This window comes from Sorex araneus, chromosome X, assembly GCF_027595985.1.
Source record: "Sorex araneus isolate mSorAra2 chromosome X, mSorAra2.pri, whole genome shotgun sequence".
Taxonomy (NCBI): Eukaryota; Metazoa; Chordata; class Mammalia; order Eulipotyphla; family Soricidae; genus Sorex; species Sorex araneus.
Window position 1 is genome coordinate 193,950,057 of NC_073313.1, and position 27,223 is coordinate 193,977,279.

Below are 27,223 nucleotides of genomic sequence, written 5' to 3' on the forward strand. Positions count from 1 at the left end.
AGGCAGGTACCGTACTTGCTGTACTCTCTTTCCCCTACCTTTTCCCTCCCAAATAGCATAGATTACTTTTATCACTGAAAAAGAAAATTAAATGTGCTAGTTTGTAGAATTTGGGGGGAGAGAGAGAGAGAGAGAGAGAGTGAGAGAGAGAGAGAGTGAGAGAGAGCAAGAGCGAGACAGAAACAGAGACAGAGACAAAGAGACAGAGAGACAGAGAGAGAGTGAGTGTGTGTGTGTGTGTGTGTGAGAGAGAGAGAGAGAGAGATTATTACATTGTTTATAGGAAAGTAATTTATACAGCTTTGGGAAGGACTTGGACATAGCCCAAGAGTTCAAAATACTATTTTCCTATGTTCATAGAATTTCAAGTATTTTAAATAGAGATGATCTGTGCAAGAATGTGCATAACTGCAACATCTATAATTTTGCACAATTGGAAGTGATCCAGTGACTTTAGTTACACAGATTGAGCACATAAAGATTATCTACTTCATAGAATATCCACAGTAATAGAACATAGGAAAGTAGGTGATATACATCTTCATGGATTGGCTTCAAAAGCATAACATTGAACTGTGTCAGTATAAATGCATGTAATGACCCAACAGTATAGACTTAAACAACGTTAAAATGCCAAATTATGTGTAATTCATGTTTTACCTTAATAATATAATAAAATAAGGGTGAAGAGATAAGATAGAGGTTAAGGTACTGGTCTTGTACATGACCAACCAGGGCTTGATTCTCAGCATTACAAACAGTTCTCTGAGCTAGGAGTCATCCCTGAGCACCATCAGGTGTGGTCTAACACTCTCCACCCAAATAATAATAATTAAAACAAATTAAAAAAACATTGTGTCAGATAAAAAGTTTTAGAATTATCATATGTAGCAGTAAATTAAATATAAGTCTTAATTGCATAGTTATCTATGGATACAAGTATATTTTTGTTATTACAAAAAGTAAACACGGGAAGATGAACCAGTTCAGGGTTCTGGTTACTTCAGTGAAAGGGAAGAGATATATTTGGTCAGACACACATAAGACAACTGTCCTGGTGTCTTTAAAAAACTGTGAAGCAAATGTGACAAAAAATTAAAATTTGAGAAAGTTGGGCAATAGGAACATGGATATTATATTACTCTGTTTTTCTGTATGCTTAGGCTATATCATCATAAGAAATGGATATCCTTTGTCATATTGGGTTATATCATCATAAGAAATGAATAGCCTTTATCATTTATCCCCTACCCCTTTTTTCGCTTTATGGGTCACACCTGGTGATGCACAAGGGTCACTCCTGGCTCTGCACTCAGGAATTATCCCTGGCAGTGTTCAGGGGACCATATGAGATGCTGGGAATCGAACCTGGGTTTTCTGAGTGCAAGGCAAATGCCCTACCCACTGTGCTATCACTCCAGACCTATCCCCCCTTTTGTAAACCATAGTTAATGAGTGATTACTGTGGATAGAACTCTTTTAGCTGTGTTGGTCAGTGGCATAATTCTCCCTAGCTGTGTGGCCTATTCTTACCACTGAGAGCTTAAATAGCCCAGAAGGCAGAATCCAAAAGTCTCTCTGTCTCTTTTGAAGTCTATATATTCTTAAATTACTCTATTCATCTAAATTAACAGCAACAGTAAAAGACCTCTGAACAAGTGTTTACTGGTCTTGAATGACTTTGCCCTTTTGAGCGATTTCACCTATTGGTTCATCTGTCAGTTCTGCTCTGCCCTCAGGCTCTGCTTTTACTGCTCAGTGGCTTCCAAAGTCTGATCTTTATTTAAAAGGCGGCCTCTCTGGTGGTCGAGTGGTTACAGTTTGGCAGGATCTTATAATGTCAGCCCAGGCTCAGTGGTGACTTAACTCTGTGGTAGAGGCTGTCGATAAAGGTTAGGTTCAAATAGTGGCTCTCACATGCAACTTGTTTTGTAATTTTGTTTATAGTCACAGAAGGGAAACTCAAAGGTAAATTGAAGTAAAAGAGTTAATCCCAGAATGTCACCTCATAAGTCCTCAGCAAACCTTTCCTTTTATTTGTCTAGTCACAGTTGTATACCTTCTTTGTTCCTCAGGTTCCACCACTCTAATGTGGGAGAGATTGAAACTAACCTCCTGAACTATGTATTATTGTAAACCAATTATGTCATTGCAAAAATAAAAATTTAAGATAAATGTTTTGGCATGATAAAAATAATAAAGTGAGAAGTTTAGTCTAAGACTGATAACTGTTGACATCTAAGGTAGTTTTATATTTTATTTATTTATTTATTTATTTATTTATTTATTTATTTATTTATTTATTTATTTTTTTGCTTTTTGGGTCACACCCAGCAATGCTCAGGGGTTACTCCTGGCTTTGCACTCAGGAACTACTCCTGGCGGTGCTTGGGGGACCATATGGGATGCCGGGGATCGAACCCGGGTCGGCCGCGTGCAAGGCAAACGCCCTACCCGCTGTGCTATCGCTCCGGCCCCAAGGTAGTTTTATATTTTAAAATTAGCTTTCTGTCGCTTCCAAGAAAGATAATGGAGAAGAATGAAAACACTGGCAGAAAGACTTCAACAAAATTCTACCACACATTTTGTTTCCAGAATACAGCCTCTAAAATGTTTATCCTGTTTTTCAGTCAAATTATTGGTCAACAGGTTTGTTAGAACTTAATGAGACTTTTTGAGTTACATTTACTGTCACATTCTCTGCCGTCATCAACCCTGCCCTTGTTCATGGGAGGTCCTCATGAAATGTTTGGTGACTAAATGAATCAATGAACAGCTCTGTAGCACTGTAGCCACCGTAGCATTGCCATCCCATTGTTCATCGACTTGTTCGAGTGGGCACCAATAACATCTCCATTGTGAGACTTGTTGTTACTGTTTTTGGCGTATCGAATATGCCACGGGTAGCTTGCCAGGCTTTGCCATGTGGGTGGGATACTCTTGATAGCTAGCTGGGCTCTCTGAGAGGGACAGAGGAATCGAACCTGGGTCCACTGCGTGCAGGGCAAATGCCCTACCCTCTGTTCTATCGCTCCAGTCCAAACAGCTCTGTAGTTCATTGTATTTTGGTTTCAGTGCTATGCTCTTCTGGGTGTTGCCTAGATCTCGAAATATTTAGACTTTGAAGTGATGAGATTTACTTTTATGTTTTTAATATGAATTAACAGGGGGCTGGAGCAATAATACAGCGTAGGGCGCTTGCCTTGCATGTGGCCGACCCGGGTTCGATTCCTCCATTCCTATTGGAATTCCTCCATTCCTCCGTTCCTCTTGGAATTCCTCCATTCCTCCATTCCTCTGACAAGCTACCAAGAATATCCCACCTGCATGGTAGAGCCTGGCAAGCTCCCCATGGTGCATTCAATATGCCAAAAACAGGTCTCATTCCCCTGACCCTGAAAGAGCCTCCCATCACTGGGAAAGACGAGTAAGGAGAGGCTGCTAAAATCTCAGGGCTGGCATGAATGGAGAACTTACTGGCATCCGCTCGAGTAAACTGATGAGCAATGGGATGACAGTGATACAGTGATAGAGTGATATATTTTCTAAATAAATTGTTGAGTTACTTAGAAAAAACATAGTAAATTTAATCTTAGGGCTCACTATGAGATGAATGACCTCATGGGTGATATTTATTAATTAGTCTGGAAAATACTTCTAATAACTTGCCCCTGATATTCCTAGGACATGAGTCTTACTTCTAAATTTCTCCTCTCTGAGAGATGTCGTATTATTAGAAAAGTATAGACAGCTTGCTCTCCTCATCTTTGTTCCCAGGTACCATTAATTAAGAAGAAATCAAAATCCTTTTTCCGTTATACCTGTGGAAAATTATTAATTTGTAATCCATAGTTGTCTTTTTTTGTTCCTAGATTTTTTTCACCAAAATCATGAATTTGGAATACTCCATTATAGGATTGAATTAATAGGACTAAATGTAACTTTTAAACATGCCCCCAAATGATGTATATGTCAGATAGCTTTACTGTATTGAATGTAGACTGCTGGGATTTTTAGTGATTCCCCCCTTCCCAGTTCTAGACTCTAGTCATTGTTATTGAGATCATCAGGTCCAGTGTTTTTATGTTCCCTAATTTATGTTCCCTAATTTCTGTCTCCTTTCAAACATCTTGCTACAGTGTAAAGCTCAAAAGACAGGAGTGAAGAGGAAGAAAGGAGTAAGAGAGAAATTGGGTTATTCCTGAAAAACTGAAATATGCAAAGGGTTGATAATTTTTGCAGGCTTGAGAACGGGGCCATAGCATATTATTCTTGTTTTTAGAGGAAATGACCAGTAATGTGTAAATTGTCCAAGATTTTCCTATCATGGCCTTGTATGAAGACTCTGGAGCGTATCCATTAAGTTGATTACAACATACATGGCAGAATGACTACTCTGGGTACAAAGTGGAAGGAGCAGAGGAGGAATAGTCAGGGCTGCAGATGATGGTAGCAATGGGTCAATGCTCCCATCTGTCTTTTCCATGTAATCTCTCACCTTAACAGCTCTTTGTCACCCCAAACTCCAGCTTCCTCTTTGGAATCTTCAACCCCGTTTGAGAAAAAAAATGACTTGCTTATATTGCAATGTAAAACTAATGAATCCAAAATATATTTACTGTAATATCTGTAATGAGAATTAGTTAAACCAGAAAAGTGGTCAAGACCCACCAGAAGAGCTGATGATTGAGAATTTTTGCTGATATGAAAATTCTATTTCCATGCAGTCAAGCAGGTATTTTCAACCTTTTTACACCTGTGAACTTGCTATTGAAAACCACTGATTTAGACACATCACCCTGCCCCAATAACCACAGGGACATCAATTATAGATATCATAGATGTTAGTCACTAAACAACGCGTTTATTAACAGCATATCTGGTTTGCTTTCTAAGTGCTGTGTTCCAACATTACATCATAAAAATCAAGTCATATAATAATGGTTATTAACTTCACAAAATCTGCACAACTGGATATAAACATTTTGAAAGTCTTGCAAATAATCCCAGGTGATTAATAATCTGATTTGACAGTATAGTACAGAACACTGATCTAACTGCTTTTTATCTCAGTATCTCACCAGGAGGGAAAAACTAAGAAAATTTGGCAGTTTAATATTCTGATACTATCTTAATGTAAGTTAACAAACATTTGGAAATAACAGAGGTGATGAAAAAAATTGTTTTTAAGCTTGGGTAATTGAATACCAATTCAAAATGGTGTTTAGTGCTAGAATGTAATATACTACCTACTGCACAGTCCATTATCTATCATTATCTCTTGAACCCTATAATTGGACAAACAGGAAACCATTCATAATAATAAGTTTGGTCAAAATGATCTGCTGGAGTCTAGGGTGCACACTGAAGTCATAGCAAGCTAAAGACAAAACTGTTTACTTTATTCTCCCCATTGTTTGTTCATCTCTATTGCCACAAAGTTCAGAAACACTGCACACCTGAGAGTTGCAAAGCATCTTACCAAGATTATTTTAAAAACAATAAATTCCCCCTACATTCCATACATGGGCACCGTAAATATTACTTGCTGCAAGAGGGGGGCTGCCATATCCCCCGCCCCAACGCCACCACACAGACACACATCAGCCCTGATCCTGTCTACAAGCTCAATGTCCTTATCACAGAACCATGGCCATTTGCCTTCTGGAATTTCCATTCTATCTAACCATTTAGTTGCTTTATTTATCCTATCACATTTTATTTTTCAGCAATTCTTTTAGTTATATATTTTTATATCACAGCTATTGAAACATGAGTTTGCATAGGAGCTCCTGCACACACAAGCTCTTTCTAAGAGAGTTAATGGAAGGGCAACACAAGCCATTATCTATATATTTTCAGTTTTTTATTATCTATAAAACAAGAGATCAGCATTTCCATGCAGTGTGATGGCTTCAGGAAAGTGCAGTGTTGCTGTCATTATCTTTAGATAGGGCGGCCTCCTGCCCCCGTCAATCTAGGCTAAATGATGAGTCCATCAAAATGAAAATAAAGTAATGAAAGGATCAGAGTCCTAGAGTGTTCTGAAACCTGGTCTGTGCAGCCTGGCTCTCTGAAAATGTCCCTTTGAATTCAGTGGAGTCTGGATGGTAAAGACCACAGATCATGACAGAACATAAATCCGACTCGTAATGAGATTAGCAGGCAGGTAAAATAAATATCCTGCTTTTATGTGAGAGACAGGCTCTTTTCTAGAATTTTCCTTGGAAATGATAATTTTTTTTCAACATGGGAATCCTGGGTGCAACTAGTTTAAATTCTGGGTTCTGGTTTGTTATGTAGTTGTTTTTTGTCCTTTGTCCTTTTAATAGTGGTTTTGAGGAGGCACATAAATGACTTGTGAGTCTTAAAGATCAATCCCAAAATGAATTATTGATGTCTGTGTTGTTGAATGTTAATTATATTTTCTAGACTCCCTATTTGGGAAAAGTTTGTGCAATTCTTTGCACATCTTCTAAGTAGGAGCCTGTTCTGAAAAAGCTAGCATGACTTTAGGGTTCTCCTACTCCAGCGTTAAGGATCAAAGGCAGAACAGAGTCACTGTTGTATTTGTGGATATTCTATTTTAAAGTCTAAAATGCAACTCTACTATCTAAAACCATTGAAAACAAGTCCTGCATATAAAAATCCCTTAAAAGATCAGGTAAACCCACATGGACTCTGAACTGAACAAAGGCCTTGAGTATGTAGGTGGATTGCAAGGTACTTCCTTGGTTTTCAGCAGAAGTCAATCTCACCTGGAGTACAATGCATTCCTCTCAGTAAAAAGCAAGATAGCATCTCCTCCAGGATTCTTTTTGCAGAACTGTCTGCAAGTTCAAGAACTGACATGGACTTAGCCCTGGGTAGCATCTGATCAAAGTTGTTTTTTTTTTTTTTTTAATTATCTTAAGGTTTTCTGAGCTCTGAAAAGTTTTCCTTGGAAATAATAATTTTCTTTGCAACTAAGGGAAATAAGTGATCCTTTACAAAGAAATGGGAAATCCAACTTTGAATGTGGGAGTATCTGAAGTTTCACAACAGAAGGTACATAGAATTTAACAACATTTCTTTTCTCTTCATTTTCTAGGCCCATGCTAGAGACTACTTACTTCTTTGGTTAACTGTGTACTTGCAGTGGATCATTTACTAATACTTCCATTCATTGTATTTTGAGTGTTTTTCTCATGCCAAGAAGAAAACTAAGCAATGTTCTGTGTTTGCATATGCTTTTTACAGTTTATACAGTGATAAATGATGAAAAAATTTTTTTTCGTTTTTTGGATCATACCCAATGATGCTCAGAACTTACTCCTGACCCTGTACTCGGAGATCACTTCTGGTGGGACTTGGGAGAGCATCTGGGGTGCCAGGGCTCAAACCTGTGTCAACTGTGTGCAAGTCAAATGCCCTATCCACTTGCACTATATCTCTCTGTCTTCACAACTTTTCTCTTTTCAACTTTTGACTTCTCAATAACTGCAATTGGGCCCTACTTGTGTATTTCTTATGCATCTAATTTGCAGTGTCCAAGTTAAAGTCAGTTCTCCTGCTTTTAATTTTCTTTTTTCTCCATTAACATCCTTCTCATCAGATGAAATAGTTCAAGAAAATATAGATGAATTTTCTGCTATGTATACATACTTATTTTTATATTGGTACTCTTCTAACTTAGTTTTTTCATTTTTATAATTTTTCCTTCCTTATTCCAGAATATCTCTCTCACACTCCCTACTGTGTCTCTGTATTTATAATTTAAATTGCAAATGGAGATAGAATTCACTTCACCAAGGATCTTCTACATTTCATATATGTTAATTATTTGCTAATGGAACCCCACATGTTAAACTCGAAGTTAATCTTAATGTTTTATATTGAAAATCTCCCTGGAGTAGTGTTCCAAATTTGGTTCGCTTACCTCATATAAATGAACTTGTTCTTGAGTTACAGCAAAAATCAGTAACACATTATTTTGCACCAGTTTGTCAATGAGTTGTCCAATAGTTGGATATTCCTAGAATTAATGTGTAGATTATAAGAATCTTAATAGAAGTATGAAAAAGAGGGAAATATTTATTTCAGAGCTCTCACTAAATTTGGCATTGCAATGCTCATAGGTAAAATTGTATCTTTTACTCTAAGTAAACAAATACATAATTAGCAGTTTCACTTAATAGATTTAATGATTATTTTCTAAATTTCATGATGGCAATTAATTCCTAAGAGTCTGTTCCTGTCAATGTAGTATATATTAGACTCCATTTTAAAGAAAATTAAATTGAAATTTATTTAAAGACTTACAGTGTGTCATGTGTCCAGAATTCGTGTTTGTTTTTTTTTAAGTGCCACTTGTCAGCAGACTCAAGTTAAAAGGAATGTTAGATTCTAGAGAGAGGCAGTGAGACTGTGACAGATGTGACCGAGATGAATCTGGTCTATCTAAAACACTTAACTGGAATTTGTGGAGTCAGGCTGAGGGCTAACAAAGGACAGAGACCTACAATTCTCAAAGGTCTCTGATCTGAGATATTCTGTGCCAATTCCTGGATTTGGTCATGGTGCTTTTTCTTTTTTTTTTGGTGGGGGCAGGGACAGAGAGATATCACTGATTTGTTTTATGAGACCTGACTTTCTTTTTTCCCCAAACAGGACAGTTGAAAACACATTGTCCTGTTCCACTAACACATTCATTCCAAAGTGGTATTTCTATTTAAAAAGAAAAAAAAAAACAGAATGACTATCAAATTTGAGGATGATCTACATTTTCCATTGATGAAAAAATATGGAGCACATTTGCATGCTTTCTGATTCCAAACATGGACAGAGTACAAGAGGGAAGTCAAATGAGAGAGTTGGCAAACAATTATATTAGGAATTTATAGATTGTGACTGAAGTCAGCCCAAGTGTAGAAACACTGATAAAAATTCCTTCTGTATACCAATATAGTATGCTAGCATAATCCCAGCAGTTTTATCCTCCGATAATTCGTTTCAAATCTTCCTTAGGAGCAACTTTAAAAGTAGAAGGAAAAGTATGGTTTTTCCATACAATATTCAGGTCAACTGAAAAGTCTGTGAAATATGTGTGAAGCAGCTGCTTTTCTTTGCATTTGTACTTTTAATTACTAAATGTTCATAGAAGCCAGATAATAAAAAAACTTTCTGAGGCTGACATTTTCATTCTCCTCTGCTCTTTAGTGATCTAAATATTTTTCATCAATAAACCAGCTCCAATTCTTGATGGCCTTTTGAATGCTGTGTGCTGTAGTCAGTATATATTGTGTCACCCGTTATAGATAAATATGATTTTCTATTTGATGGCAGTTCTATTGGTTTAATTTATACATTTATAAGTTGCTTATCATCAGGGACCATGTCCTATATTATGCTGTCTAGTGGCATCAGGACCCTGGCTTATTGTTGAGATCTTAAAACCCAGGTATTATATGGCTAAATGGCAATGTAGCAATTTATTTAGCAGGAATAAATTTGAGTATTTACTAGATGAGAAGGTCATAGTGGGCAACATGTGATGTTGTTTCTGCGTTCCTGCTTTTTATCTGAGATGTCTATTATGGGACATTTGAATAGTTACAAGAAAAAGGTAATGGGAAAGAGACTAATTTCTTAGTTTCTTGCCCCTTACTGGCTAAAAGACAAAATGTGATTATTTGCATTAGTCTTCTAATAACAATTTTTTATTTTTATGATTAAAAATTAGGTCATCATTTAATTCTTACATAATCTTATGTAATTAAATTAAATATAATTTAATCATATTTGATTCATACATATTTGAGAACTCTAATTTATCAAAGTTAGGGGAAAACATGTTGAAAATTAGGAAATTTAGATCAAGGAATGGTAGATAATTTATGAAAAATTAAAAATACCTAATTGTCACCACTGTATCAAGTATTACTATTTGTCATCTAACCAAATACTTTTATTTGGGGGTAATAATATTTCCAATATGATATTAGAATTCTATAAATTGAAATTTTATTCTTTTACATATGTGTCAACACTACTGTAATTTTTTTTCTTTTTGGGTCACACCCAGCAATGCTCAGTGGTTACTCCTGGCTTTGCACTCAGGAATTACTCCTGGCGGTGCTTGGGGGACCATATGGGATGCTGGGGATCGAATCTGGGCCAGCCACGTGCAAGGCGAACACCCTACCCGCTGTGCTATCGCTCCTGCCCCAACACTACTGTAATTTAAATGTATTAAAATCTCTATGCCAAATGTTAAAATGAGGGTAAATGTTAAAATGAGGGTAATTCCTTCATCATTTAATTCTCTTTCCTACATTTGTCAGCACACAGGGTGTTTCACATACTGTGCCATGAGAAAATAGAGATAATAACTAGTCCTGGCTCTGAATAGCTTGCATTAGGGGAAAAAATGAGGTCAAACACATTTTCATATAGTGATGGTCAATAAGACATCTGGAAATGAGAGGAGAGGTGATTGTTTTGAAGCTTAGGGGAGTTCAAATAGATCTGGTTGGGAACACTGATTGAGTATGTTCTAAAGGTTCATTAAGAGTTTTTCAGCAGCCTAGGAGGGAAGACTATTTTCTAGAGAGGGAATAATGGAAGCACAATATAGTAACCTCATGGTATGTTAGAGGAAAGCTTTTAGATATATAAGGTTCCGGTGACATTGCTTGTCAAAAGGGCTCTGTAGATTTTACTGTATTTTACAAAAGTAAAAAAAAAAACATTTTCTGAATGTCATCAGAAATTTTGAAATAACAAAAATATGGTCATTTACTAAAAGTACCAACAAGTTGCACCTGATAGTTGTTCCCACGAACTCTCATGCTACATGAAAACCCTACAGTATATGGAGGTGTGACTCTGAAGTCATTCTTCACAGAACATACTACATGACAGCTGTGCTGGTCTGATAGTCCCTTTCCAGGATTGTGGTTAACAACAGAATGACCTGACTATACTGTTTTGTGGTGGCCTCAGGCACTCAGAAAAATCAAAGAAGTACTGTGATAATTTGTGCATAGCAGATCCCAAGTCTTCATCATTTACTGATGCTCTGGAAGAAATACCTAAGGTTGTGGTTAGGCTGAGGAGAGGGGAATTTTTTCATCTCAGATCAAAAAATCATGCAAGCATGATTTTCACCAGGCATGGGTGAAACGTGTGGCAGAAATCGCTGCTTTATTCAGCTTTCTGTATACCCCAACAATGTAGAGTGCAGGTTACTTACCAAAACAGTTGACATGGAATATTCATTCTTGTTGTCCAAATGACAAAGCCCATCATTAGGAATAACAATGCCTGCCAATTTGCTGTCCATTCCAAAATGAGAATCAGCATCGCTCACAAAGACCAGGAGATGGAGGGAGTCATTACGCCAGCCAATTTTTTCCTACAATGAGAAGATTTGGGGGGACAGTGAGTGGAGAGATAGCACAGTGGGAAGGGCACTTGCCTTGCTTGCAAGCTGCTGACCTAGCTTCATTCCTAGCATCCCATATGCTCCCCCAAAACCCACCAGATTATGACAGAAAAAAAATCAAACAAAGAAGCATTTGGGTTGTACTGGATAGAGGAAGTATTTATTATGATTTAGTTATGTTTGGGCACATTTAGATTATTTTTTTAAAAAATACTGCTTCAGGGGCTGGAGCGGTAGCACAGCGGGTAGGGTGTTTGCTTTGCACATGGCCGACCCAGGTTCGATTCCCAGAATCCCATATGGTCCCCTGAACACCGCCAGGGGTGATTCCTGGGTGCAGATCCAGGAGTAACCCCTGTGCATCGCCAAGTATGACCCAAAAAGCAAAAAAAATACTGCTTAAATCTTCAGTATTAAACTTTTTTATCTTCTGTGAGGTTATGCTTTATAAAAATATCATTTTATTTTTCCCAGATAATATTTTTAGATGATTTATGCCTCAGAAAAAAATAGAACCACTACTATCAGTGTAATTATCCATGATCTTTAAACCTTGACTTCTACATAGTTAATTATTTTTACTTTAAAGTTTTTAATTTACCAGAAAAATGTTGGGAAAGGAGTAAAATTAGTCATATATTATTCTAAATTCAAGCAAAAGCAAAACTATGAAGAATCTAATACAAAATGAACTTAAAACAAGCATCACCCAATATTGAAGCACAGATTTCTCTTCCTAATGGTATAAAAACAAAATATATAATACTAGAATAAAGATTACTTATAAAAGTATGACCTTGAGTTATTACTAATTAAGATGGTCTATTTCTCAAGTGATCTTTCTATTCTAGTTAATATTACTTCATGAACAGTGGGACCAAATTTCATCCCAGTCCTGCCATTCCAGCTTAACCATCACCTTACTTCCCTAATTTCTACCTTTTAAGAACTTCGACCCTATCCATTTCCTGATATTTTCCATAGAGAGTGTATATCTGAGAGCAAGGAACTATTCCTGAGACTACACATCTAATAAGGATGAGCATATTCCTGCACTGATGTGGAGACTTGTGACATCAAATACTGATTTTGTTGGATCAAACAATAGATATCTAATATGTAGTCTTTTGACTTTTAAATTAATATTTGCTTTTGATATTTTTCACACTGATAATTTAATGTTATTGCAACCTTTGAAAATTAACTCTAGAGAGATTGTTTAGTGGGTAAGGCTCTTGCCTTGTATGTAAATAACCCAGGTTTGATACCTGGAATTGGAATCACATATAGTACCCCAAGCAATGCCATGTGTAAGTGCTGAGCATTGCTGGGCGTGGTCCCAAAACAACAAGAAAAGGAATATAATTAGTACACAACTATTGTTTTAACCCATATTTGACACAATTGTAATTTTATTTAATCATCAAAATATTGGATATTAAAAGACTATCTATTCATTTTAACCTGATTCAGTTAAAACATAAATGTCTTGCACTAAAGAGGAATATTAAAATGCAGAAATATAGCATTTTTACAATAATAGTTAAGCTTTTCAAAGTAAATTTGTTAATAAGTTGAACATGTGTAGCATTTTAAATCAACAGACTGAAATACTAATCCCCATTGCATACCTTACATACAGCAGCTTGCATTATTGCATCAAATCCTCCTTCAGGTGTGTCAATGTTAGCTGAAATTTTCTGATTCTTCACAATTTCATTGAATTTTTCAGCATCTTTTGTCAATGGCAAAATGTGCTTGAATCCAAATGTAGGTAAGCATAAGTATGGAATACTACTGCAAAAGTAAGATGTGAAAATTTTCTTGATGCAATATGAATCAACATGCAAGTAATAGTTCTGATAGCCTAGCAAAATTTGCTAAATAATGAAAGATTTTTTTTGTAATGTGTCTGACTGTAATTGAGTAAGGCTCACTATTAAGGCTCACCCAGCATTGTCACGTTGACCATAATAGCTCTATTTTAGAATTCCATCTGTGTCTTAAACCAGTTCAAACGCAAGATAACACATACCAAATTCCTTATCCATCTGTGTGTGTTGTGCTTGTGCACGTGTGCATGTGTGTAAACCTCTATTTCTCTCCAAGAAGTAGTAAGTATATGATGGTGACTATTTCTTAGTATTCTGATACCTTACACTGCCAGCGTGAGTCATGCTGTAACATTACTGAGAGAAGAATGTGTCTTTCCCCTATCATCCTTCCTGTTCCCCTCAGCTCTGCATTGCTCTCAACCAGAACAACCGTCTTGCTTCTAAAGTCCAATTCTTCTGTGATAAAATAGCCTATTGTGGGATAGACTGTGAATAAAATCACTATTTAAAACAGTTTACACATGGAGAAAAATACCATATCATGGGATTTACCCCAAAGGTCCTGTAGTAAAATGTCAAAGCTGATCATGAACTTAACCACCTCTTATTAAAAACAGCTAGGGTTTATGCACAACACATTAGCCAAGCAACTCAACCTGTCTAAACTTTGGGTTTTCATTTGGAAAATGGAAGTCATAGTGCACAGCCGAGTTTCTTAATATGTGGTACCAGGATCAGCAGTGTGGGAACCACATGGGCATATACTATAAATGAAAAACCTTGAATTTTCAAGTCTTTCTGACACAAAGCAAATACTTGAGAAATACTGGTGTAGAAGAGCTGGGACAAATAAGAGTATCCCAGTAAAGATAGTCACTGTCGTCCCATTGTTTAACGATTTGCTCAAGCAGGCACCAATAATGTCTCCACTGTGAGATTTGTTGTTACTGTTTTTGGTATATCGATACTCTCTGTAGCTTGCCAGGCTCCCCGAGAGGGGTGGAGGAATCAAACCCAGGTCAGCCGTGTGCAAGGCAAACACCCTACCCGCTGTGATATTGCTCCAGCACCCAGTAAAGGTACTGACTGGAGCGATAGCACAGCGGGTAGGGCCAACCCAGGCTCAATTCCTCTGTCTCTCTCACAGGGCCCGGCAAGCTATGGAGAGTATCCTGCCTGCACCACAGAGCCTGACAAGCTACCCCTGGCATATTCGATATGCCAAAAATAGTAATAACAAGTCTCACAATGAAGATGTTACTGGTGCCCGCTCAAGCAAATCAATGAGCAGTGGAATGACAGTGATACAGTGTGACTGCAAAGAGCTGGTTGACTTTTGAAAGAGAAGCTCTTCAGATTCAGCTGCTTATCTTGTCATAAAATACGAAGAGTCAGTGCATCTTTCAAGACCAGGCTCTGGTTCACGAAGTTATCTGCTTGAGGTTTGCAGTTAATTCTCATTATCCACAGGTCATATGTCTATGAACATACCTACTGACTAACTTTTATTTTAAGCCCAAAATAAATACAGTATTTTCAAGGTCATTCATGGGCATGCATACCACAGTGAAAAATTTGAGTTCACCCAGTATACCTGTTTTCTAATGTCAGTAAGCCTGTTTTTATTCCAGCTTCAGCACATTTGCTATAAATTATTTTCATGCCGTTTTGGGGCTTGGGGGGTTGTTGTGGGTTGGTGATTTTGTTTCTTAGAACAGCCTCTCAATGTAATGTTGTCAGTGTTCTTAAGTGCAAGGAGACTGACATGGTATTTGGAGCAAGTTAGTGTGTAGAGAAACTGTTCTGACGTCAATTATCGTATTGAATGTAAATTCACTGTTAATGAATCAAAACTTCAACACTGTTTTTAAATAGAAACACACACAAAACTAAGATTCGTATTGTTCAGTTGGCAAGAATGAGGACCAGAGGCCTTCAGGAGCCTGACGTCCCCCAGAAGCAATAGCTTAGCATTTGCTAAATTGTCATTTGAGGAGACTTGATTCTTGGCTTCAGGAGTCTTATTTTTTCAGTCCCTCAAAATGTTTGGCCAAAGGAGAAAACGTAACCTCTGTGCTAGTAAGTGTTTTTAAATGCACCTCAATCATCTACAAAGATGAAAATGGACACATTATCTTGAGTTGCTGTATCTTACCAGAATAAGTGAAACTTTTTTCTAAAAATGCAAACCATTTCAGCATTCTTGCAGGGTGAAATAACTTTTCGTAATTCTCTATCCAGTGAAGATAAAAAAAAAGGTACTCCAAAAAGGCACTGGAGATTAGATTATAACAGAGCTTTTTGAAACATAGTGCACAGATACCAGAGTCTCTGAAAAGAGACCTTATCAAAGTCCTTAAAGTTGAACTGTTTTCACAATAAAATGTCATTTGTCTTTGTGCTATGCTGACACTTGCAATGTTGCCAAAAAAAAAAAATGATGGTGATTAACTGCCGGTGCCTGAGCACGGATCAGGAACTGGCCACAAACTATATATATTTATAATATAATATAAATTATATTATATTAGTATAATATAATCATTATACTAATGAAATTCTAATTTAACTTGATAAAACTGTAAAAGTTGTCGAGTTTGTTAAATAAGCACCCTTGAATGCATGGTTTAAATATTTTGTATGAGCACATGGGAAATGCACACAGAACATCAAAAAAGCAATGTTTGTAATAGAAAGTGCTCTGGGATTTTTGGAGCTACTAGGTTTTTTTTTTTTAAATGGAACAGTATTTTCACCCAAAAGAACACTTGACAGCTAAACTATGAATCCAACTTGGGTATTTGGCAGGCAGGCATGTTCTGAATAATGAAGGAAGCGAGTCTGTTACTTCAAGGAAAACAGCTGTCAGTATTTGTTGCCAATGGTAAACTCTGAGGTAAATAGAAAATTAAAATTTTGGAAACCTTTAAGCTGTGTCTTAAGAGATTAAAGACTTCTGAATACTTTGGGATTTTTCTGAGGTTTATGGCGATGCTATCAAATGTGAATTTTTAAGATGATACATCATGAAATTTGGAAGGTTTTCTTTCCTTAAGTCAGTGAAATACTCATTTGTAGAACCCAAAATAACGCACATTTTTGGGTAAGTCATTCAAATTTAAGATAGACTAAAAGTTTGCCTGTAAAAGATGAAAAAAATTCACTGATAAACTTTTACCTTTCATTTATTTTAAATGTAATATTAAAGTAGAATATCCAGTCTTTTAATAAGGTTATTAAATTTTCTCTTTCCCAACTATATATGGGGGGCTTGAGTTTCTTCATGGAATTAAACCAGAAAAAAATATTGAAGCATATTAAATGTGGAACAGATATTAAAATAATTATGTGTCAAGAAAGTGATAAAAGTGTAAAATAGCACTTCATTCCTTGCTAAGTGTGTTTTGTAAAATAGTTAATTTTCATAAGATATGTTTTATAATAACTTGCAATATATTATTACAGTTATTAAATCATAGCTATTTTTAAATTATCTCAGCTTTGCTTTCTTAATACGCTGAATGTTGTCAAAATTTACATAAGCTAAAGCTCTTTGTGGTCTTAATTTTGTATGTGTCATGTTGAAGATTGAACTCAGTATACTTATACATGCAAATCATGTGTTCTATGAGAAAGTTGTATCCTAGACTGTTGAGGTATTAGTTTTTCAAGGTGCAAGAGTTACAGTATTTAAGTTTCAAGACAATTAAATCAAAATGACTAAAGTTTGTCATCAGAGAAAGAAAGTTGATATTTGTTCAGAATGGCTATTATGTCCTGAGCTGATTTAATTTTCACAATTATCCTAGGAGTTGGAAAGTATTTATAGCTAAATTGAGCTCAAAGTAAGTTATTTGTTCTAGGCTATGACTGACACAGGACTGAAAAAGCTCCATATTCTTTTGTCTCACTGCCTTCCTACTAAGGAACATTTTATTCCGCAACTATAAGGCTTTTAAGGCTTTTCTTTCTTTTCTTTTTTTTTTTTTTTTTGCTTTTTGGGGTCACACTTGGCGTTGCACAGGGTTATTCCTTGCTCTGCCCTCAGGAATTACTCCTGGCGGTGCTCAGGGGACCATATGGGATGCTGGGAATTGAACCCGGGTCAGTTGCATGCAAGGCAAACGCCCTACCTGCTGTGCTACCGCTCCAGCCCCAATTATAAGGCTTTGAGTGAACAAAGGATTGACATTTGTGTTTGGTATTTGAGTTCTTGGTGTATACAGGAATTGAGGTGGCATATAGAGAGATAAAGATGAAGCATTAGAATGTAATACAAAGGAAAGACACAGAACTTGTTGCTTAAAACTTTCATGGAAAATTTTGCCAGTAAGAACGTAGCACTGTAGCACTGTTGTCCCATTGTTCTTTGATTTGCTAGAGTGGGCACCAGTAACATCTCCATTGTGAGACTTGTTACTGTTTTTGGCATATCGAATATGACAAAGCTAGCTTGCCAGGGTCTGCTGTGCGGGCAGGATTACTCTTGATAGATTGCCAGGCTCTCCAAGAGGGATGGAGGAATCGAACCCGGGTCGGCCGTGTGAAGGCAAAACGCCCTACCGGCTGTGCTATCGCTCCAAAGAAATAATAAAAGGAAAATACTTTAGAAAATAGGAAGGCATTGACTTTTCTATTACTAGTAGAGATCTAGTAATTATTGTCCTTAGGTCAACATTTAGGGTACCTGTGCAGTTCTTGGGTCTCCCCTAACTGCACTCTCTTAGCACTGATAATAACATTTATTTTGATAACTATATAATCAAGTCCAGAATCAAATGCTCTCATTGGCTCACTCAATTATTTTCATCATTCTGTGTGATCAGGATTGTACTTCTGAACTGAAGCTTGAATTTATCAAAGGTCACATTACAAGTGATTAGATCAATTAGGAACTAATAAAGGTCTGGATTCTGAAACCCATGTTCTTACCCATCATGCTACGTATCATGTATCTGAATACTCAAAGAATTTCAACTCTTTGGGGACTAGACTCATGTCTGCTTTTCTTCCAAGGCACACCATGGGTAGCAAAATGCAGATACATAGTTGGAGCTCAAGGAGCTTTTGTTGAATGGGTGAATTAACAAATAAATGTGTGAATGAAATATATTCAGAGCTAGCAAAAGCCAAACTTTACTTTTCTACAAGTCTGATTAAGGACAGGGATATATTGTTCCAGATCTTAGGTTTCCCAATTGTTGGAGCTTTCTAAGTTTAATTGCTTTCTTTGGTAACATTCCATACCTATTGTTTCCCATGGTCACTATGATGCTTCATTGTGGCTACAATTTATTCAGTCTTTGACAGAAAGAATAATTTTAAACAAATCTTCTGGGGCAAAGATGGTGATTTGTAATCTTAGGTGGAATTGCTCTACTACTCTGTACTGAAACTTATTGCCAGATAAAAATAAATAAAAACAAAACATAAATTTTGGACATATATAACATTTTCTCATTTTTCTAAAAAATTAAAAATCATTAGTTATGTATCTATATTTAATTATTATAAGATTGTTATGTAGAGATAACTTCCTTTTACAAGTCACTCAAATTTACAACAGTGAGACCATACTATTTACTATGCAGATTTTTAAAAGTATAAAACCTTATAACTCTACAGGGATCTGTTTGTTCAGTGCTGCAAGAACTACTATATTTAACACAATTTCCAATATTTTTCTTCTCTACTTACAGAATTCTAATTTTGTTTTGATATAGTAGTGTGTATCCTTTATAGTGACTATAGCATATAACTAAGAATTGGACTGTGAAATGCAAATATAAAGAGTCGAATAAAATTTCTGATGAAATGTTATAGAAATTATGAAAATAGTTTTAAAAACAATTTTCTGAAAACATAAGCAATGGTGGCATACTGAAACTTTCATCTTAATATTATAATCAAGATAAGCTGTCACTCTCTCTACTTCTATTTAAAATTGTACTAGATTGGAAACAGATAGTGTAGGTAGGGTTGTGATGAGAAAGGAGCCCTTATCTACTATTGGTGGGAATGCTAAGTGGTTCAATATCTATATAGAAAGTAATATGGATATCTCTTAAATTAGGATTAGGACTACTACACAAGCCACCAATACCACTTCTTGGCATCTACCCCCAAACACAAAAACATTAATTAAAAGGATATATGCACATCTATGTTCATCAGAAAACTTAGTACAATAGCCAAGATACAGAAACAATCCAAATGCCCAACCACAGATGAATGGGTCAAGGAGTTGTGTATATACGCAATGGAACACTATGCAGCTCTAACAACAAAATCTTGCCATTTTCTGTAATAAGGATGAAACCATAAGGTATCATTCTTAGTGAAGTGAGTCAGAAGGAAAGTGATCAATACATGATCTCTCATATGTTAAAGATGACACAGCAAGGTAACAACTAAGGGTCATAGACAACACAACAGCAGAATTTTTCCACACAACTGAACCATGGGATAGGGAGTGGATGAAAGGAAGGAGCATTCTGGTGGTGCTTGGGAAGGGAGGTGGGTGCACTGGTGAGGGATGAATTGTTAGAATTATGTGCATGGGAAATTTGTAATCACAGAACCTTGGTCAATAAAAAGTGTTCAAAAATAAATTTGTATTAGAGATCTTGGTCAGTGCAGTAGATAAAAAGCATATATATTGGAGGAGTAAAGGTTGTTATTCATAGATGACATGATAATGTACATAGACTATCATACGGAAATAACTTAAAATCAGATTACAACTTATGAGAAAATATATCAAGTTTGCATTACACTAAGTGAATATGCAAAATCAGTTTCATTTCTGTGTGATCAACATATAGTACAAAATTAAAACTGTTTAAATGCTATTAATAGCATAAACAGGACCCTAGAAAAAAACAAAGGATTCATGGGTTACCTATGATCTATGTAGTTTATCATAATTTACTACTCTGAAAATGATAAAAAATTGCTGAAGAAAGAATATGAATTAATGGTAGTGTATTTCTCATGTAATGAATGGAATACTTTTTTTAAAAATAAAAATATTCCTTCTTCCCAAATTGATTTCATGTTTCAGTGAAAATCCGATAAAGAATAAAAGCACAGACTGTTTTAAAAAACTTAATGACAAGGTGATTATAAAATTTCTATGGAAATACAAAAGATTTGGGAATGTCAAAGGTACAAATATGAAAGACTAACACTTTCTATTTCTCAGCTTTTTATAAAGGGACATTTATCAGGACTGTTTGCAGGATTATATCCATGTGGTTCAACTGAGCAGATAAGAGTGTCTAGATATTCACCTACTGCTTTTCAACAAAGACATCAGGACAATTCAATGGAGTGAATTCTTGCTTAGTAGCTAGAACTGCATCAAATGGATACCTGTAAGAACCTAGACCTTTCTCCCATTTAATCGAAACAAGTATAAAATAATATAAAAGTGAATTTGAGATCATAGACCTAAGTACAAAATGTTTCAGTCATAAGACTTTCAAAGGAAAACATAAGAGGAATCATTATGACACTAGGGAGTCAAAGAAATAGTTTTTTTTTAATGTAATTAAAGAAACTGATTTACAAGGGATTCAAAGATATGTTGAGACAAAAAATATGCTATCATTGCACTGCACTACATGTAGCACTGTCATCTCGTTGTTCATCGATTTGCTTGAGCAGGCACCAGTAACATCTCCATTGTGAGACTTGTAACTGTTTTTGGCATGTCGAATATGCCATGGGTAGCTTGCCGGGCTCTCCGAAAGGGACGGAGGAATCAAACCTGAGTCGGCCATGTGCAAGGCAAATGCCCTACCCGCTGTACTATCACTCCATTTTAAAAATGGGTAAGTCAGTAAGTGATTGCCTCTGGGGATTAAGAGCTGATTGTAATGGGGCATGAGAAAACTATGAGTTCATGGAAATGTTCTATAGCCTGTTTTAGATGATTATAATGGCACATTTGGTTGTCAGAACTCATCAAATTGAACATTTCTGAAGTATGCAATTTAGTTTATGTCAATTATATCGCACAAAAAGGGGGTTTGGAGACAGACACTATCTTGTAAAATTCTCACAACCAAACATATTTCCTAAGACTATCATAGAGATTAATTACTTCCAAGGTCAAATTATCTTTGACATGTTAGATTCACTGAAACATCTTTTGTATTTGAAAAATGCAAAAACTTAAGATATAAATAATATAAAAACTTAAAATAAAATAAAACTTAAAATATAAAAACATTTTGTACAAAGGTTGATGTCTTGGGTGTTTAAAAGTTTTAAAAGTCTGTTTTTAAAGTCATTTATACGTATTAAATTTATAGCAGTGAAGAGCTTAGTTTGAGAACTATCTGGATTTTGGTACAGATGATTGATAGTCATATGGCTTTAGGCAAATTACATTTTTTTCCTGCTATATGAAAGTTTAATACCCTTAGTTTTTGTTCTTTGGTAGGTTATTTTGAGGTCTGGGAGTGCTCAGAAATATTTCCATATAAGTTATCAGTAATGATATTCCCAGACCCCACCCCCCACCCCTCCCAACACCCCAAACAACCTTCCACATCCATTAGGAGTATTCTACTCTGAGGTAGCAGAGAATACATTTACCAGTCTCTAAGATTCTGTGTGAGGATGAAACCTGTATTGACCTGCTGTTACTATGAAAACTAAATGAGGTCATGAATGTAAAAATTCCAACATTTGTTGCAGATTTTTTTCAACAGAAGGACATTAGATTGTTTGACTTTGAACATGTCATTGACTATATAGGAAAGCTGTCCCAAAGCAACTTGACTTTGGCCATGGATAATATATGGTTTTAATATTTGATAATAGTATATTGTAATAACATCCATGAAAAATTTCCTCCTGACCACAGTAAGAACTGAAAAGACCTTCCCTAAACAACAAGGGATAACTCCATTTCCCAAAATATGTCAGAGAAAACTGCAAAACTTTCCACAAAAGGCGTTATAGTGGAGAAGGATACAAACTCTCTGAGAAAGTGTGTGTTATTCTCAAGTACTTTCAGAAAATGGTAATCATTGAGGAAAGGGTCTCTGAGTGCCAGGATAAGGGCATAGACCTATCTCCAGTGAAAGACACAAGATTCGCCACACAAAGCTAAATCACACAACCTGACCTAAACACTTTCTTCAAAGACCCAAGGCTAGACCTATGTAGTTAAGATGACATTACCCTGGTTCCAAACAACTTGGGCAGCTGAGAAGTGCTAAAATTCCAGCAAACACAAGATAAATCGCCAGAAGATCATTTAGAGATCTCCTGCCAAGTTCAGGGGAGAGCAGGGCTATTTCTTCCATAAATCAGTATTCAAAGGTGCTAGAGAATCATTTACTTACCTGCAAGGATTAGAGATTTCTTCTGGTGTTGTTTTTATAAAAGGGGAGACAGGTTTTTCCACAAAAGAACCAAAGCCTAGTCTAAAGTTGCTAGTTAATTTTGACATCTCCTTAGAAAGTAGGGAGCCCAGCTTCTTGATTGTGTTGAGGTCATCGTCCATGGAGGCTGAGAGGTCCATGAGGTAATATAAGTCCACTGGGTAATCCTCAGTCTGGCGAACTTGCACTTGCAGAGTCTGCTCGCTGCCTGCAAAATGCCCCACCAAGAGAAGCAAATATACAAAAATGTACCTAGGCTATTTGTGACAAGCCAATCAATGACTTTCACCTTTTCAAAGGAAATTACTGAAGATACTTAATATTTAATAAACTATGTGGTAAAGTTTACAAGTGAGCATGCCCGTCTTGCAACAGTGAGTTTAGGCTACTGAAGAAGGTAAAAGTTAGGATATTTTATATGTCTTTGGAAGAACAAGCATCCATTTAGATGGCAGATAAAAGGAATTTTTGGTAGGTGACTTTAGAAAAGGAGAACCAAATAAAGAGGGATTTGAAGGTACATTACATCCTTCAAAGAAACTTGAAGTAAGCCTTAATAACATTTGGGTAATTCAAATGGTTGCTATCAGATAAGGCTTTTTAGTACACATTTTGAGTGTACAAGTAACCAATGTGAATAATAGTGAAGTATTAGCCTTACAGTCATTTTTCTTAAGAATGGGAAATCTGAGTCCCCATAATCAAAGATCTGTAATAGAATACAAGGTATATGAGTGGAATAGTGTAGTATTTCCCATATGTGACATTAGGTGTGTTGGCATGAACCAAGGCCCAACTGAAACAGTAACCTACCTGGTCTCAATTTAAGGATCAAGCTTTGAGGTGATATCTGAACAATGTCAGAACTATTCTTCTGTCTTCCTATACTGAGAGGCTTATTTGTAAGTATTTCTACTTGGGAAACAGGGTTTTCTATGAAATTTAGTTGACATCCTTTAACTAAAAGATTTGCTGAGGTATCACACCTTTCACCAACTCCAGATGGGTGGGTAAAATTCTAAAAAAGAAAAAAAGAGAAAAAAAAGAAAGTCCTGCATTGTGCTTAAAGGTAGATTTGTTTTGCTTTTGCTTTCATTGCTGGTTAGACAGCTTGCCATAAAGATTATATTATATTCTCTGTGCCTGGCATTGAATGTAGGTCTAAAGTTATTGTAAAACAAGATAATTTTGGTAATAAAACTTACATGTCTTTTTCATTATATTCAAGAGAATATAATTACATTTACTTAGCAACTTTCCCAGATTTTTGTTTTCTCTTTGATTTCTCACTTCTTTAAGGGTGCCATGTCTTTATCTTTGAAGCAGTTGGGTCATATTTAATATCATGTGGTTTTATCTGTTTAGGGTTCATAGAATCTATGACTGCTAAAACTGTGTCTATTTACCAAATCTGTAGAAATTCCCCAACCCCTTCCTCAGTGGGTTTATAAAAGGCAAGAATTGTGACATCTCCCTCTATAACTACCTGTTCTGGTTCAACTTGTGAATGTGTGACCCTTATATTTTAACATTACCTTACTAAACTTTACCTGCTGGGGACTCTAAACTATTGTCTAGAGAAGTCCTGTTCACAGTCTGTTAGAAACTTCTTAAAGATTTGGAGTTGGGGAAGAAAAGAGAATAGGATTAGAGAGAGGTTTCATGTGTCAGATTTAGAAGTTTCCCATCTTTGTTCTCATCCACCTGACTGTTAGGAGACAGTGAGGTGAATTGTTTCCAGGCATAAACATGGTCCTTCTATTCCTACAATGCCTCCAGAACAGAGAAATGCAAGTCAAGGGACAAAGATGTCTTATCTGACAACTAATGTTTTTCTAGAGAGCTAGGCAAAGAGGTACTTGAAACCCATATTCTTAGAAGCAAACCTATGCTCATTATAGTCTTTTCTTATCTCTTAGGGTTCTAAGTCTTTTTTTGCTGTTTTCACCAATTAGAAAACTTATACATCTTCTGAAACTGATTTTTGAGAAAATACTTTGTTATCCACTACTCAGGCCTGTGTATACTTGAGACCAAAGGCCAGTCATCGCTAACTCCATAGTTTTTCCGTGATGCTTAAAAACCAAGTGGCTAGAAAGGCCTCAGAAATCTTCTTAAAACGGTGCCACTGCATGTGATGAGCATTGTCTGCTGAAGGATCAGAGGTGGTATAAGCTTTCTAGCCTGATTTTTGTCAGCTTCCAGAAAAAGCCTATTTTATTTTTTGTTTCAACTCTTTCAAGTGCTATGACTCTACTATTAGCAGGAACTCAGTATAAAAGGGTCTTAAAATTGACTTTCATTTCACTACTCAGTATCAGTCATAAATAGTTCTCTTGAATGAATATTTAGAACACATTTAAATAAAAATTCTAGAGGTACAAATTGTATTAGGTTTGCTTTTGCCTCATATAAAGCTGAGAATTTTATTTATTTTTTTAGTGAGGCAGCATCAATAAATGTGGTACTTCCCCTTTAGCATATGCTCAGAACTGTTTTCGAAACATAAGTTCAGAAAAGAAGAAACTAGAATTCCTTTTTTTTTTTTTTTTGCTAGTACCTCCTGGGTCCAAGGCATTTTTGCAGGGAGAGAGGGAGCTGGTTTTGCTTAGTTGTCTCTGAGGTCTTCCTCCAAAATATTCCAAACTAATATTTGGGTTTTTAACTGTTACAGTCTTATTCTGAGTGAAGCATCCAGATCTGCTTGATATTTGTGGAATTTGGCACTTACATCATTTGATTTGTATTTAGATTCTCTTTATAAGATTTTATAGAAAACTCTCAAGCCCAGAAAGAACCAAGGCAGTTCTTTCTTATTAAAGACCATTGACAGATGACTGCACAGTGGGATAGGAGGCAGTGACTCCTTTCCAGATCCCCATAATCTACCTCCCCATCATTCTCAGTTTTATCAGATAAGAAATGCTGTGTTAGGCTTTGTCATTGGTTTGGCAGAGTCACCGAGCCCATAAAAATTTAATTCTGGTAAAACAAAAACAAAAATACAAAACCAGAAAACAGTATAATCTCTGAAGAATTTACTCCTAAACTTGGAACACTTATCTTAGAGTCTAGGTTTAAAATGAACTACTTCCCATATGAGATTCCCTGAGAGAGTAAAGTTAAATATATGTGGAACTAGAAAAATAACATTACAGTAATCTGACTACCCAGAAATCCTAGACAATTTATATGTAACCAGTTAGAAATGGCCATAAAATGAAGAGGAGGAATTAAGTTAAATAAAGGGCCATGAGTTAAGTTTTAGTTATTGGCCATTCACTTCCTTCACAGCTTGCTTTGGAAAGTAGTCACAAGTGACTTGTTGATCTGGGAATGCTTGTATTTTCCTTCCTGCTCTGTTTTCCCTCCTATAACTGCACAGAAAGTACCTTACCAAGAGAACAATGGCTGGTTAAATGAATGTGTAGTCTTTACAAACACATTGAGGTCATTTACCTCCTGAGCACACCAGGCACATTGAGGTCCAATGAGTAAGCAGTCTTCACAGGTCTCAGCACCTCCTGTAGCACAGCCACCTACGTTTAAACCCAGACACAGGGATTCAACACATTCTTCCTCATCTGATGAGACTTATGGCTCATACAGTACTTGAACAAAGCAATATAAACATTAATTTTAGTCTTCAGAATGTTAGCAATTTATACAGGTTATTTTCTACCTATAATGTTAACACTACATATATCTTATTAACCCCTCCCACACCACCAATTGTTCTCTTCTCCCTTAAACTATGAAACTGTTTCACCGTTCACAAGTACAGAATCATACTAATTACTCTCTTTCAGCATCATCCACTTTAATTAAAAAAATTATTTGCACTGGTTAAGAAAAGCTTCTCAGAAGGGATTTAAAAAATTAATTCCCTTTTCTCTCTCCAGTAAGTGTTTTTAAGTGGAAGACCTTGTTCTACAATGTAGTAGCTAGAAAAGTTACTAAAATGGTTACCACAAAAGTGTTAAGAAATCCTATTGTGCAGTAATGCCGTTTAATTCTCCTCATTAAAATGCCCACGCAACCTTTGTATTTATTTACCTTAAGCCTAGAGCTTTCACTGTGGTAACAGCTCGGTGTTTGCCTGTAATTGTTACAGTGTTCGCTCAATGGCAAAAGAGCAATAGAAAGAGATCAAATAAAAATAACTTCCGATCTAGTTTCTGAACCAAATGACAGGTTTGTCAAGCATACCACAAAAACAATATATCAGAGAGCTCAGACCTTACCTTGTACGTGATCATTCCTTCCTAGGATTAGAAAGAACAGGCAGAGCAGTTCGATCCCCATTCGTTTCAGTTCTCGCTGTGCACACAGATTAAAAAATGAATTACCTTCAACATTACAAGACCAAATCTCAACACCGTCAAGTCTGTCTTTCTTGAAGTGTGAAAAATTAACTACTACTCACACTCTTTAGAAAAGAAGCTTGAGATGTAAATAAAGTTTTCATTAGGACTGAAATGAAAACAGGCTACCTGGACAGGTAAAGAAGAAAAGCTGTGTTTAAAAGCAACTTCAACATGATTTACTTCCTTGTTCTCCTTATA

General features: G+C 36.1%; 1 protein-coding gene across 1 annotated transcript in view; it reads right to left on the bottom strand.

Moving 5' to 3' along the window:
• Positions 1 to 26,978, bottom strand: part of ITGB6 (integrin subunit beta 6) — an 80,511-nt gene extending 53,533 nt beyond the window's left edge. Inside the window, exons 1-7 of the mRNA XM_004608104.3 lie at positions 26,903 to 26,978; positions 26,118 to 26,197; positions 23,472 to 23,676; positions 22,620 to 22,866; positions 13,057 to 13,222; positions 11,234 to 11,395; positions 7,919 to 8,014 (exon numbers count right to left, since the gene is read on the bottom strand). Coding sequence (XP_004608161.2) covers positions 7,919 to 8,014; positions 11,234 to 11,395; positions 13,057 to 13,222; positions 22,620 to 22,866; positions 23,472 to 23,676; positions 26,118 to 26,197; positions 26,903 to 26,963 — 1,017 coding nt within the window. The 5' untranslated portion in view covers positions 26,964 to 26,978. The remainder of the gene's footprint in view (positions 1 to 7,918; positions 8,015 to 11,233; positions 11,396 to 13,056; positions 13,223 to 22,619; positions 22,867 to 23,471; positions 23,677 to 26,117; positions 26,198 to 26,902) is intronic.
• Positions 26,979 to 27,223: the final 245 nt, after the last annotated feature.